The sequence below is a fragment of the Acinonyx jubatus genome, chromosome B4 (assembly GCF_027475565.1).
Source record: "Acinonyx jubatus isolate Ajub_Pintada_27869175 chromosome B4, VMU_Ajub_asm_v1.0, whole genome shotgun sequence".
Lineage (NCBI taxonomy): Eukaryota > Metazoa > Chordata > Mammalia > Carnivora > Felidae > Acinonyx > Acinonyx jubatus.
In genome coordinates this window covers 33,866,824-33,880,972 of record NC_069387.1, presented here as the reverse complement: position 1 = coordinate 33,880,972, position 14,149 = coordinate 33,866,824, and the positions used below count along the sequence as shown (strand labels likewise).

At 36.7% G+C, this 14,149-nt stretch overlaps 1 protein-coding gene across 10 annotated transcripts in view; it reads left to right on the top strand.

Annotated features, from left to right (window-relative positions):
- Positions 1–14,149, top strand: part of BCL2L13 (BCL2 like 13) — a 90,552-nt gene that overhangs the window by 33,420 nt on the left and 42,983 nt on the right. For 3 of the 10 annotated variants that reach the window (XM_027073873.2, XM_015064800.3, XM_053225557.1), the window contains exons 3-5: positions 777–866; positions 5,598–5,754; positions 9,888–9,957. In XM_027073873.2, coding sequence (XP_026929674.1) covers positions 777–866; positions 5,598–5,754; positions 9,888–9,957 — 317 coding nt within the window. Of the gene's footprint in view, positions 1–776; positions 867–5,597; positions 5,755–7,934; positions 7,954–9,887; positions 9,958–14,149 lie in introns of those variants that run through there. The other 7 variants (XM_053225560.1, XM_053225561.1, XM_053225562.1 and 4 more) reach the window with 4 other exon arrangements.

The following is a 14,149-nucleotide window of genomic DNA, read 5'->3' as shown; positions in this document are numbered from 1 at the left end:
AATAGTGATAGAAACAATTGAAAATGTCCTGGAAATATATCTATAATATATTCTGAATGGGAGGTGTGGGGTGTCATATTTGGATTCAATGCTTTAGACAAAATGATAAGGCTCTGCTCCAAATACCCGAGTCAGGAGAAATTAGTAAATTGTAAAGCATCTGGTGTAATTTTCTCCTTCAGAGCTCTTCCCCTTTGTCTCCATTCTGTGTCACAGACCAAGACCTTCTTTTCCTTTTACTGCATGATAATACCTTGTAGGCAGTACTTTTGGTATATTCATAGTTAAGTTGGAGGCTGTATTCTCTTTGGAAGATAATGGGCCTTCTTTTGGGCTGTAGTTTGCATGAAGATGTGAAGATAAAGGACCACGAATATCAATGTTAGAAGGCATTTATCACTTATTTAGACAACTTTTTGGGTTTCCTTTTGTATTATTATGTCAAAAAGGTTTCTGAGATATTTCCTTCCTAGCTTCCCAACCAGAAGATGAGGAGGACACAGCCCAGATTAATGATTTTATATTCATACTGACCTGAGTTCAATTAACAGCTCCTCCATCATGGGTGGTCTAACCTACCCAAGCCTCAATTTCCTCATCTTTAAATTTAAATATCTTCTAGACCAGTAGCCTTGATAATGACCTTTGATTTGTATTTTCTAAGTTAAATAGTTAAAATACTACCCATATTCTAATGGCTTCTCTCTCTCTCTCTCTCTCTCTCTCTCTCTTTCTCTCTTTCTCTCTCTCTCTCTCTCTCTCTCTCTCTCTCGTAGCTTCACAATCTCTGGATCAAGAAGTTTTATTAAAAATTAAAACTGAAATTGAAGAAGAGCTAGAATCCCTGGACAAGGAAATTTCTGAAGGTCTGTTTATTCTTATTTTCCTAGTTAATTAGTAGACTCAGTTTGGTGTGGTTGATTTACTGTTGGTTTGATATTTTACAGTAGAACATTCTAAACAGTACAGAATTGCATTGGAATAGAATTATAAGGGTGAAACTAGAAGGTACCCTTTTTCTTTCCTGGAGGATAGGTTTATAAATGTTTCCAAACCATACCTGACAGCCTTTTCTGTTGTTAACTAATAAACAGTCATTTAATGTAGTTTGATTTGTATTTGGTATTTTTATAGTTAATAACAACATTAAAGGGGAAAATGTAAGTAAGTTGCTTCTATGTTTGCATGTATGTATGCTATAGATAGTTGTAATAGTAATATGCATATAATTTTGTAGCCACATATCTTGTACTTAATATTATACCATAAACTTTAAAAATAATTATTCTGGTTACCTGGCTGGCTTGGTAGAGCATTTGACTCTTTTTTTTTCTTAAGTTTTTTTTTAAGTTTTTAAATTTATTTTTGACAGTGAGAGCCAGTGTGAGCTGGGGAGGGGCAGAGAGAGAGGGAGACACAGAATCTGAAGCAGGCTCCAGGTTTGAGCTGTCAGCACAGAGCCCAATGCGGGGCTTGAACTCACGAACCATGAGATCATGACCTGGGCCAAAGTTGGACGCTTAACCAACTGAACCACCCAGGTGCCCCTAGAGCATTTGACTCTTGATCTCAGGGTTGTGAGTTCAAGCCCCATGTTGGGTGTAGAGCTTACTTAAAAAAAAAAAATAGGGGCGCCTGGGTGGCTCAGTCGGTTGAGCATCTGACTTCAGCTCAGGTCATGATCTCACAGTCTGTGAGTTCGAGCCCCGCATCGGGCTCTGTGCTGACAGCTCAGAGCCTGGAGCCTGCTTCGGATTCTGTGTCTCCCTCTCTTTCTGCCTCTCCCTTGCTCATGCTCTGTCTCTCTCTGTCTCAAAAATAAATAAAAACATTGAAAAAATAATAATAATAAAATAAAATACTTAAAAAAACCAGTTATTCTACTAACTGCATGAAACTCCATACATTGAATGAATATTTAGCTAATCATTTCCTTATAATTGAGGGAACATTTGGGTTTTTTCTTAATTTGCTTTCCATCATTAATTGCATTGAACATCTTGCCCAATGATTTTTTGGTACAGTTTTATATTAAGTTTACCCATATATTTAAATGTTAAAATTAGTAAATTGTAAAGATCTGGTCCAATTTCTCTTTCAGAGCTCTTCCCCTCTGTCTCCATTCTGTACCACAGACTAAGACCTTCTTTTCCTTTTACTGCATGATAATAGCTTGTAGGCAGTACTTTTGGTATGGGTATATTTAAATGTACCCATGTAAAATGTACAGTTCAGGAGTGCCTGGCTGGCTCAGTCGGTGGAGTGTGCGATTCTTGATCTTGGAGTTGTGAGTTCGAGCCCCATGTCAGATATAAAGATTACTTAAAAATAAAATCTTTAAAAAATAAAATAAGATGGGGACACCTGGGTGGCTCAGTTTGTTGAGTGTCTGACTTCGGCTCAGGTCACGATCTCACGGTTTGTGAGTTCAAGCCCCATGTTGGGCTCAGTGCTGACAGCGTGGAGCTTGGAGCCTGCTTCGGATTCTGTGACTCCCGCTCTCTCTGCCCCTCACCTGCTTGCTCTCTATCTCTCTCTCCTTCAAAAATAAACATTAAAGAAAATTATTTTTTTACTCTTAAAAAAAATGTACAGTTCAGTGGGTTTTAATATATTCGTAGAATTATATAATCATTACCACAATCAAAATAGAACATTTTTCACATCCCAAAAAGAAACACTGTACCTATTAATGGTCACTTCCCATTTCTGCTCTCACCAGTCCTTGCCCTCATCCCTGCCCATGGCAAGCACTGATTTGCTTTCTGTCTCTATATTTGTTTGCCTATTATGGATATACACATAAATGGAATCATACACTATGTAGTCTTTTGTGGCTGGCTTCTTTCACTTAGCATAGTGTTTTCAAGGCTTATCCATGTGGTAGCATGTAACAGTACTTCATTCCATTTTACAGTGTGTGAATATACCACATTTTGTTTATCCATTCATCAGTTGATGGACATTTAGGTTGTTTCTACTTTTATATGTTATGTATAATGCTGCTGTGAGTATTCTTGGACAAGTTTTTATGTGGATGTATATTGCCCAGTAATTTTTAACAAGAAAAATTATTATAAATCATGTTTATAAATTGGTTCCCTGTTAGTTGAAAGATAAATTTATGAACTAGTTCTCTGTTAGAGAAAGAATATGAATAGAAATTCAAATATTTCAGAAACTTTTTTTTTTAATTTTTAAAGTTTATTTATTTTGAGAGAGAAAGAGCACAAGCAGGGTAGGGGTGAAGAGAGGAGAAAGGAGAGAGAGGAGAGAGAGAATCCCAAGCAGGCCCAGTGCTGTCAGCACAGCCCAATACGGAGCTTGAATCCAGGAGCCACAAGACCAGGACCTAAGCCAAAAAGATAGACGCTTAACCGACTGAGCCACTCAGGCACCCCCAAATATTCCAGAAACTTAATTTTAGTCTTTTTATTTTCCTTTACCAACATTTTTGAATGGTTAAAGTTCCAAAACAATGTTAAGCCTTTGTCCACTTCTGGTAACAAGTGCTTATGCATGGTAAAATAGGCAGAAGGCAGAAAGGAAGAAAACAACAAAGTTACATGCATTCACTTACTGAAGCCCCATATTATCCTAGACCAATTATTAAAATGGATGCTCTCAAGTTTGCTCACACACCAGAATTATTGGGAACTTTGTAGCCATTTACATCTTCCATGAAGGCAAGTACTTTATAAAGAAGTATGTAGTTTAGTAAAATTTGCCACCTTCTGGGTGCAAGCCTTAGATTAATGCAGTGAATACATTATGGAGGTTATTAGTAACTTTTGGGAATGGGTGCTAGCTGCTTGCTTTCCTGGGATTTTCTGCTCTGTATCCCATTTGTACCTTGGAGCAACAATAATTCTGCTTGTTCTTCCTCTAGTTATTAGAGTATGGCAGTATAACATGGAAACCGATGAGAAGCTAGTAGTTTGAGCTGAGGAGAGAGAAGCTGTGATTGCTTCTTTTATGTGCAACTCGTGTACTTGTATCACTTGCAGTTTTAAAATTTATCCACATGCAGGAATATTGAGTTTGAAAGTTCATTTTAACAAGGAAATGAAGGCCGCCTGGTGGTTCAGCAGAGCCTGCTTAAGATTTTCTCTCTCTTTTTCTCTCTTCCTCTGCCCCTCTCTTGCTCGCGTGCACGTGCTGTCTCTTTCTCTCAAAAAAAAAAAAAAAAAAAAAAAAAAAACCCAAAAGGGAATGAAAGTTCTAGAATTGTTGAATCACTGTATTGTATACCTGAAACTAATATAACTCTGTATGTTAACTCTACTGGAATTAAAATAAAAAACTTTGAAAAAAAGGAATGAGGAGCACCAGGTAGTACAGTAGGTTAAGCTTTCGATTTCAGCTCAAGGCATGATCTCATGGTTCATGAGTTTGAGCCCCAGATTGGGCTCTCTCCTGTCAGTGCGGAGCCTGCCTCGGATCCTCTGTCTCCCCCACTCTCTCTCTACCTCCCTTGTGCTCTTGCTCTCTCTCAAAAATAAATAAACATTAAAAATAAGAATAAAAAATTAAAAAAGGGATGAAAGTAATTGACTCATCCTGTAAGGTAGAGTAAGCTGATTAGAGTCTGATTTAAGAAGTGCCACATTTTGGGGCGCCTGGGTAGTTCAGTTGGCTGGGTGACTGACTTTTCAGCTCAGGTCATGATGTCATGGTTTGTGAGTTGGAGCCCCACATTGGCCTCTGGAGCCCCACACCAGGGGCTTGAGATTCTCTCTCTCCTTCTCTCTTTGCCCACCACCCCCATCCCCATGTGCCCTCTCTCTCTCAAAATAAATAAACTTAAAAAAAAAAATAGGTGCCACATTTATAAAGATAAAAACAAAATCTTAAAAACAACATATAAGGTGAGGGGCACCTGGGTGGCTCAGTCGGGTAAGCATCTGACTTCAGCTCAGGTCATGATCTCACAGCTTGTGAGTTTGAGCCCCACATCAGGCTCTATGCTCATAGCTCAGAGCCTGGAGCCTCCTTCGGTTTCTGTGTCTCCCTCTCTCTCTCTCTCTGCCCCTTCCCCGCTCATGTTCTGTCTCCCTCTGTCTCTCAAAAATAAAGAAACATTAAAAAAAAAAACCATACAAAGTGGGATGATAGAGCTAGGAGTTGTCTTTCATTTATCATTCTTACTTGAAATTGGTATGTAGTAACATACTAAATTGGCTTGTGTATTTTAGCATGTCAGTTTAGTCTTTTTTTTCTCCTAAAACTAAGATTTTCCATAAAAATCTTTCCTTTAAAATTTTTTTTAAATGTTTATTTATCTTGAGAGAGAGAGCATGAGCGAGCGAGCAAGCAAGCAGAGAAGGGGGAGAGAGGGAGAGAGAAAATCCCAAGCAGGCTCCGTGCTGTCAGCGCAGAGCCTGACTCAGGGCTTGATGTTATGAACTGTGAGATCATGACCTGGCTGTCAGCGCAGAGCCTGACTCAAGGCTTGATGTTACGAACTGTGAGATCATGACCTGAGCTGAGATCAAGAGTTGGATGTTTAACTGACTGAGCCACCCAGGTACCCCCCCCTGTAGCACAACTTTTGATATTATGTATTAAAATTGATTTTTCTTTTACCCTGTCTTCAGCCTTTACCAGCACAGGCTTTGACCGTCATACTTCTCCCGTGTTCAGCCCTGCTAACCCAGAAAGCTCAGTGGAAGACTGCTTGGCTCATCTTGGAGAAAAAGTATCGCAGGAACTGAAAGAGCCTCTACAAAAGACATTGCAGATGCTCCTCAGCCAGTGAGTTACCCTTGCTGAGGGGGAAGGTGGTTCTCTAAGTAGTTTCTGGATCTCTCAGGCAGCACTGGATTGGTTAAGGCTTTGTTTTAGATGAACAGTGTCCCTTCTTCTACTTTTCTTCACTTTTTCTTTCTTTTGCTTTCCTAAAGCATCTCTGTGTTTTGAGTGACAACTTTTACATCAAAGTGGTAATTTAACTGTTCCAGCATGGAACAGCTGATTGATCATTTGTGTTTCCTTGTTGACCTGTCAGGTTTCAACAAATGCTTTAACTGCTTTGTAAATATAAATATAAGCTATTTCACTTGTCCTGACCACTTTTTACTACCATTCTGTCTAGAGGCCAACATAAATGTAAGGGTTAGGGCTTTATGCATTGTAATATGGGGTTAGCATCATATCAGTATTTTAGGTATCCCAAATGTGGCTAAACTTTGGGCTTGTCCATGGAACTACTGCCACGTTTTTATAGTGGGAACTTCTCTACTATGGTTTTGATCATTAAAGCTAAAGGCAAGAAGCTCCTAGTGAAAGTATATTAAAATAGAACCAAGTCATTTATTGTAAATCTCAAAATTTCTTTTCCTCTAATTTTTGCTGAGAATCATTAAGGAATTGGTATGAATTAGAAAAAATTTGTTTTAGTGAAGAATGATATCTAAAACAGGATGAAGACTGGTTTCTTCACTAAAAGGGTCAAAATTCAGATGCTAAATTACTGTTATAAGGTAATTCCTTATTTTCACGTAGGCAAACTTTGTGTGTTACTGTTTATTAGAAAGAAGCACTTTGCATTTAAGGAAAATTCAGTTTGTTTCTGCATATTCTGGTGACGTGAGCAAATGTAAAAATCCAAATTACGTGTAGGACACTGAAATGAAAATCATGTTTGGATTTTCTTAATTTTATATAAATGTGAAGAGAAGATTATGGGTGTCAGAAAATAGATAGGAAATTTGGATGGACAGCAGTAGCTTTTAGAGTGTTCTGTGGAGCCTTTAGGGGCCCTGAGAAGGTAAGGGATGGGGTGAGTGGGTGGAACTTGTTAGGCCTTCTCCTGCTTCTTAAACCAGAATAGCTATCTTTTCATGTATTTTATATATCAAGCGTTAATGTAAGATTTGAAGAAACCTACTGTTTTGCCAAAAACAAAACAATTTTTAGAAGCTATTGGGATGTGGAGTAAAATAACTGAGTAGTAGAAGGGGAAAACATTGTATTTCTAGCTTGGATATAAACTATTAGTGGCTTTAAGAAAACCATTTCTTTCTACGTCTAAATTTCCCCACCTATTAATTTCAACTTTACTGGGATATTATAAACACTCTGAAGAACAGTGTTATATAGGTAAAGTATTTTTTTTTTTGGCATCCTTTTCATAATCTAGAGGAAATACTGATATCTTCTCACTGCAAAGTAGATTATATTTTAAAATACACATTTAGGTGAATACTTGGTGATTTTTTTTCGCCCAAACCCTGAATACTGAAATAATTATTTATTTGTTTGTTTTACGATTTTATTTTTAAGTAATCTCTACACCCAATGTGGGGCTCTAACTCACAACCCTGAGATAAAGAGTTACACGTTCCACTGATTGAGCCAGCCAGGCGCCCTTGACATAATTATTTTTTAAATCAGTACCTCTGGTACCAATCAGAGTCTGGCTTCTTTATGAATAAATTTTTTTCAGTAATTTACTCTTGAAAGTTGTTAAGCTCTGTTACTAATACCTTAAAAATAGCTAATTGATGATGGACTAGAAGTATTAAACAGGTTTGTGAGAATAATATTTAAGGTGGAAAATACCATCTACTCCAAACAGTTTTGTTCAAGTAGGAAGTTAATCCAGAACGCTTCGTAGAGTCAAGCACCAGCATTTTGAAAAGGTTTCCTCCTGCCCCTTTTTCTTCTTTGCTCTGTTCAAATAGCTCATCAGATAGGGCTGATTTTTCAGCTACTTGCTTTTCTATGTATTAAATTTTCTTTGAATATTTTAATCTGCTGGATCTTTTATGTGCATATATGTGTGTACATATAATGATTCAAATCATGTTTCATTCTGAAGGATGCTAAAGTACTCTAGCCTGATAGACAAACTACCAATAAGGACTACTGTGACCCACAGCAGCCTCAAACAGCTCAGGAAAGGAAGTGAAGGGACTGATATACACAAGTAAAGCTTCAGGGAGAATATAGGTAGGTAGACTATCAAGTTCAAGTTTTATAACTATCAAGTTCAAGTTCAAGTTTTATAACTACCTGGTATTTAGTGTAGGGCTTCTAAAAAATTCTAAGCTTACTTTAATGGTAATGTAATATCAGGAAGGTAGTACATAACATCTTATTAAAGAGGTCACCCATGCATCTTACCTCCTTGCAGCATCACTGTAGTATTAATTTGATATTGACTTGTATAAAAGAATGATACCTGTGTCATCAGAACTATTTTCTGAAGTATGTAGACCAGCACTGTACAATAGATACAATGCAAATCACATATATGTAATTTAAAGTTTTCTAGCAACCATATTAAAAATTGAGATTTTTAATATATTTTATTTAACCCAATATATTCAAAATATTAGTTTTAACATGTACTCAATATAAAAATATTAATGAGCTATTTTACATTCTTTTTTCCTTACTAAGTCTTAGAAATCTAGTGTGCATATTGCATTTTCAATACATCAGTAGCCACATTTCAAATTAAAAAAAATTTTTTTTTACATTTATTTATTTTTGAGAGACAGAGAGAGACAGAGCACAAGTGGGGGAGGGGCAGAGAGAGAGAGAGGGAGACACAGAACCCAAAGCAGGCTCCAGGCTCTGAGCTGTAGCACAGAGCCCTATGTGGGACTCGAAACCACAAACCGTGAGATCATGACCTGAGCTGAAGTCAGACATTTAACCAACTGAGCCACCCAGGTGCCCCAGTCACTAGCCACATTTCAAATGGTCATTAGCTGTATGTAGTGTCTAGACATTATTGTGTCATGTGTCACAATCCTAATTAGAATACGAATAGTGTGGCCTTTGGACCCAGAGCTAGCTGGGTGTGAATTCCTACATTGCTGCTTGCCAGCTGTGTGGATTGGGGATAGTCTCTTCGCTTTTCTGAGCTTCAATTTCCTAATGTGTAAAATGATAATAGGTAATATAAAATATAAACATATAAAAATATAAAATTGAACAGTAGGCTACCAATAAGTGGTAGCTATCATCAATATTAAATATTCTTAGGCTGAAGAGATCACAGACCAGATTCAGAGTAGAAATACCTTTGGAATGGATTTCAAAATCCTATAAAAAGCAAGATTCCTCTCCTTTTTTTACATATATGTTAATACTTTGCCCACAAAAGTTGGGGAGGTAAATTTTATTAAATCTAATATTCAAGCTATTGATGCTTTCATATGCTACTTGGTAACAAGTGTTTTTGTTGTTGTTAATTTGTACATGAAACCAACCATGTCTTACACATAGTGCCTAAAACCCTCAATAAATTAGTGAGTGTTGTCATCCTTCAGTGATTTGAGATTTTGGTATGACTAGAAGTTACATGGAAATAATCAGAAAGGCTTATCTCTGCCCTCCAGGATTTTATGTCATAAGACTCCAAGTTAAAAATAGAGCTCCATTTACTGCCCTAGTTTATTCCAACTCCTTATATCCTCAATTGGAGAAGTCTTTCAGTGACATGTGTCTTTAATCTTTAAGTGTTTTAAATTTTTTGCCTTTTAAAAAAGTTAAATTTGTGCTTTTAATTTTATTAATGAGATCATTTTGTTACTATTTGATCTTATTTTAATAACCCAAGTGTTTGTTTATCTGCAACATGGAAATCCTGTTGGATAAGTTTCAATTATTTTAAAAGTGTGATTGTTTATCTTGCTGTGTTGTTAACTGCTTTCCCAAGCTGGTAGCATACCTCTCAGCCTATAGGGAGTGATTGAAGAGAAATGCATACCAAATGTTAAAAGCCACATCTCATACAAAACAATATGTGGAATATATTCTTGGGTACTTTAGCAAAAAGTTCAACAGCAGAATAGTGATTGTATATTTATTCATCTGGAAATTTAGAATTTTCCTTCTTTGTGACCCAGACTTTTAAAAAAAAATCTCTACAGGCCAGTGACATATCAGGCATATCGGGAATGTACACTGGAGACCACAGTTCATGCCAGCGGCTGGAATAAGGTATTAACCAAATTATCTTTTCTCTTACAAAATTTTAGTGTGTTGATAAAGTGCAGGAGAAATTGCTAACGTCATAGAAGTGAAAACTGTTAGAGCTCATTATTTAATGCATAAATCCGATTGTGTAAGTGGATGTTTTTGATTAAAGTGGTTTTTTGGTTAATGCTACAAGTTTTTGGTTGGCCCAAAAATATGTGTCCCATAGTGTGCTGCTCTTCCTATCTGTTCTCAATTTTCCATCATTTCTTCATTTTTCTATATTGGATATGACATTTATCTCCAGGTGGTTATTTGTTACCCTGTGTGTATGTCTTGCAGTAGAAAAGAATAAGAGCTTCACATGGGAGACCACTTCTTCTGGTTTTCTCTTTCTCTCTTTCTGTCTCTCTCTTTTGTTTTTTTGTTTTTTTATTCCTCTGGTTCTCTTAAATGAGTAATACCATTTATGTTTACAAGGTATCTCATGTCACATCTCATTGGATCGTTACAACCATCTTCTGCAGAGAGCAGAATGGACTTTATTACCTTTTGTTTTGTTATTTTTTTACTTAGTTAGATCAGGTGAGTAATCAGAGAAAAAAGTTAAATGAATTGTCCAGGACCCCTTGGTTAGGAAATATTGGAACCAGCACTAGAGCTGAGATCTCAGATCTTCTGATCCCAGCTTTAGTGTTTTTTCCACTGTACCATACTGCTTATCCATAATCTCAGAGTGTATTATCTATTTATCACCTTGAAAAGGCAGAAAGTCTCAGGGGATGCAATATAGGAAGGCTCAGCTCAGGAAGAAGTGTGGCCCTTAGTGATATTGTGCTAGGAATAAGAAAATTCAGTAGAATTACTTTTATAAATAGGCACGTCTACTCTGAATTTAAGTTTTTATTTCAGACAACAATTCCATATATCCATATAATCTCCATCACCTATTTAAAAAAAATTTTTTTTAATGTTTATTTTTGAGAGAGAGAGAGAGAGAGAGAGACAGAGCATGAGTGGGGGAGGGGCAGAGAGAGAGGGAGACACAGAACTCAAAGCAGGCTCCAGACTCTATGCACAGAGCCCAACGTGGGGCTCGAACTCATGAACCACGAGATCATGACCTGAGCTGAAGTTGGACACTTAACCAGCTGAGCCACCCAGGTGCCCCGCCCCATCACCTATTTAACCCATCCCCCCACCCCTGCCCCTCTACTCAGAATTGTTAATAGTATGAGTCCAATCATGTGACCTTACTACCTAATTGATGAGTATTATTTTTATTCACCTTATAATACAGGCTTTAGAAACATTATAGTGTAATAATTATCATCATAGTCTTTGTAACTGGACTTGTTTCAAATATCAGCTTTGCCACAGACTAGATGCATATCTTTGGACAGTCCATTAAGCTCTCTAAATCTTAATTTTCTTGTTTTTTTTTAATTGTTATTTATTTAAGTAATCTCTATACCCAACATGGGGCTGAAACTTACAACCCTGAGATCAAGAGTTGCTTGCTCTTCCAACTGAGCCTGAGCCAGCCAGGTACCCCTCTAAATCTGAACTTTCATATACATAAAATGGACCTAATAACAACTTATAAATTTTACTAGATATAAATGACATAATATAGTTAAATGCTTATTTAGCACATTGCCTGACACCATAGTAAGCACTCAGTAAACAGTGACTATTAACATTACATTTAACACCTAAGAACTTGTTCTCAAATAGTCACTATTATGGATGGGGTTCTACTATGTTATTTAACTACAAATAACTTATTTAAGAAGTTTGTTTTATTTCCTTTCTTGGAATAAAAAACACTCTTATTTGGATGTTTGAAATAGATTTGTTTGTTATATAAATAAAAATGAGCTTAGTTATGATATATTTCTTAGTATATCAAATAACACATATTTAGTTACCTAATATTACTAGCCTTCTTCCCCTATTTTATGTTATCTTTCTGTCACTCTTGACTAGTGACTGTTAATCAATTCTTGTATGTTCTCCTCCCCTTGATCCTGTGGTTATCCTAAAAAAAATCTGAGTAAACCCCAGACTTCATTATTTTGTCTTCACCCATCTGATTTTTCCATTCTCTGCTTCATTTTAGTCTCTTATCTGGACCAAAGGCCATGGCTGTGGCTTGAATACCTCATGTAAATGAGGCATGCCAATTAGAGTATTACTTGCTCTGCTGAATCCATTATTACTCTCCTATTAAGTCCTCTAGGGCTGAAAAGAATATGGCTGTCTGGTAGGTAAAGAAAGCTCAAATGAAACATCCATCAGAGAGAAGAGAGTAAAATGTCCACAGAGCATGCCACATTAGGGATAAACTGAATATCAGTTTATCTGTACACAGATTCTAAAAGCATCTTGGTAGAATACTCTTTATATCAAAAGAAGAGGAAAAATGTTGGTCACAAACCTGTATTAATAGTTTATTTTTTTTTCATGTTTAACAGTCTTTAATTCAAATGTGAAAATTCAATACAAGCCATTTATAGGACTTGAGACTTGTTCTTTTAAAAACAAGAATGGAGGAATGTAACAAAATGATCTTTCCACTTTTTCTTCAGAAACTTTCAAAGAAAGGATAGATCATAGGGCAATAAAGATCCATTTAGTCATACCCACTTTTTCCCCCTACCAAGTCTTTCACCCATTCCAAAATTTTAATACACATTCCTGAAGGAAGATTTACTGTTAAGCTTGCTTACTTAATCATTTAAAAATACTTAGCACCAGCTTGCTTCCTATAATGGCAAACAAATCAAATCGTGAAACGACTTCAATATGCATTTCTTCTTTTTAAACCAAGGGGGTACTTATTTGTAGAAAGCAATGCTTAGCCTACAGATACATTTCCCAGAAATGGCATATGCCATTCAAAGGCCTAGATACGCTCATGCTTTCAAACGGAATACCTAGCCTAATGTGCATCAAGCATGAATGGCAAAGTTGAAGATCAATATTATAACTATTTTTTCTATTTATTTGAAGCATAGTAAAGGAAAAATTGGTACACTTTGGAAATTCAGTGGTGTAATAGTATGATTCTTTAGGAAAAGAAAGTACATATATAAATGTAGGTATGTATGGGGCGCCTAGGTGGCTCAGTCATTTAAGCATCCGACCTTTGGTTTTGGCTCAGGCCATGATCTCACAGTTGGGTTCCTCAGCGCTGACAGTGCCAGGCCTGCTTGGGATTCTCGGTCTCTTCTCTCTGCCCCTCTCCGCCCCTCTCCGCCCCTCTCCGACTTGCGCTGTCTCTGTCTCTCTCAAAATAAATAAATAAACTTAAAAAAAATGTAGGTATGTGTATGCCTAGAAAAATAATTGAAATATGTGCCAAAATATTAAATAATATGTAGTAATTATTTCCAAATTATACGTTCTTTTATTTCTCTCCACCACCCCTACATGGCTATTGTTTTTTCCCTATGTACTTATCTGCTTCTGAGGAAAAAAGAACACAACCATCGAAGAGAAAAAGCCTTGAAATGCTTAGCTTTGCCTTTTCTTGGGGGTATAGACTCTGCCAGAAATACAGTTATGCTCAAGTGCGTGTGCCATTGGACTGCTAACTATAATTATGTTACTTGTAAAATTCCATAACTGGTTATGGCACATTCATAATCACTGTATTTTTCGACCTTGAGTGTAAATGACATCCAGAGATACACCACACTTTATATCTTATCTTACTGCCTTCTATTTTTCTCACTCTCCTTATATCCTTTTTGTTAAACTAAACATTGTAGGGGCACCTAGCTGGCTCAGTTGGTAGAGCGTGCGACTCTTGACCTCAGGGGTATGGGTTTGGGCCCCACATTGGGTGTAGAGATTACTTAAAAACAAAATATTTAGGGGCACTTGGGTGACTCAGTCAGTTACGCATCCAACTTCAGCTCAGGTCATGATCTCACAGTTCGTGAGTTTGAGCCCCACATTGGGCTCTGTGCTGACAGCTCAGAGCTTGGAGCCTGCTTCAGATTCTGTGTCTCCTCTCTCTCTGCCCATCCCTTGCTCACACACGCGTTCTCTCAAAAAAATTAAATAAACCTTAAAAAAAAATCTTTAAAAAATAATAATAATAAAATAGAATAAACATTGTAACTGTAAAAAGAGAACCAGCTATAGTGTTAGTATGTACTGTTCATAGTATAATAAACTAGAAAAGTAATAGCAAAAATAAAAATAA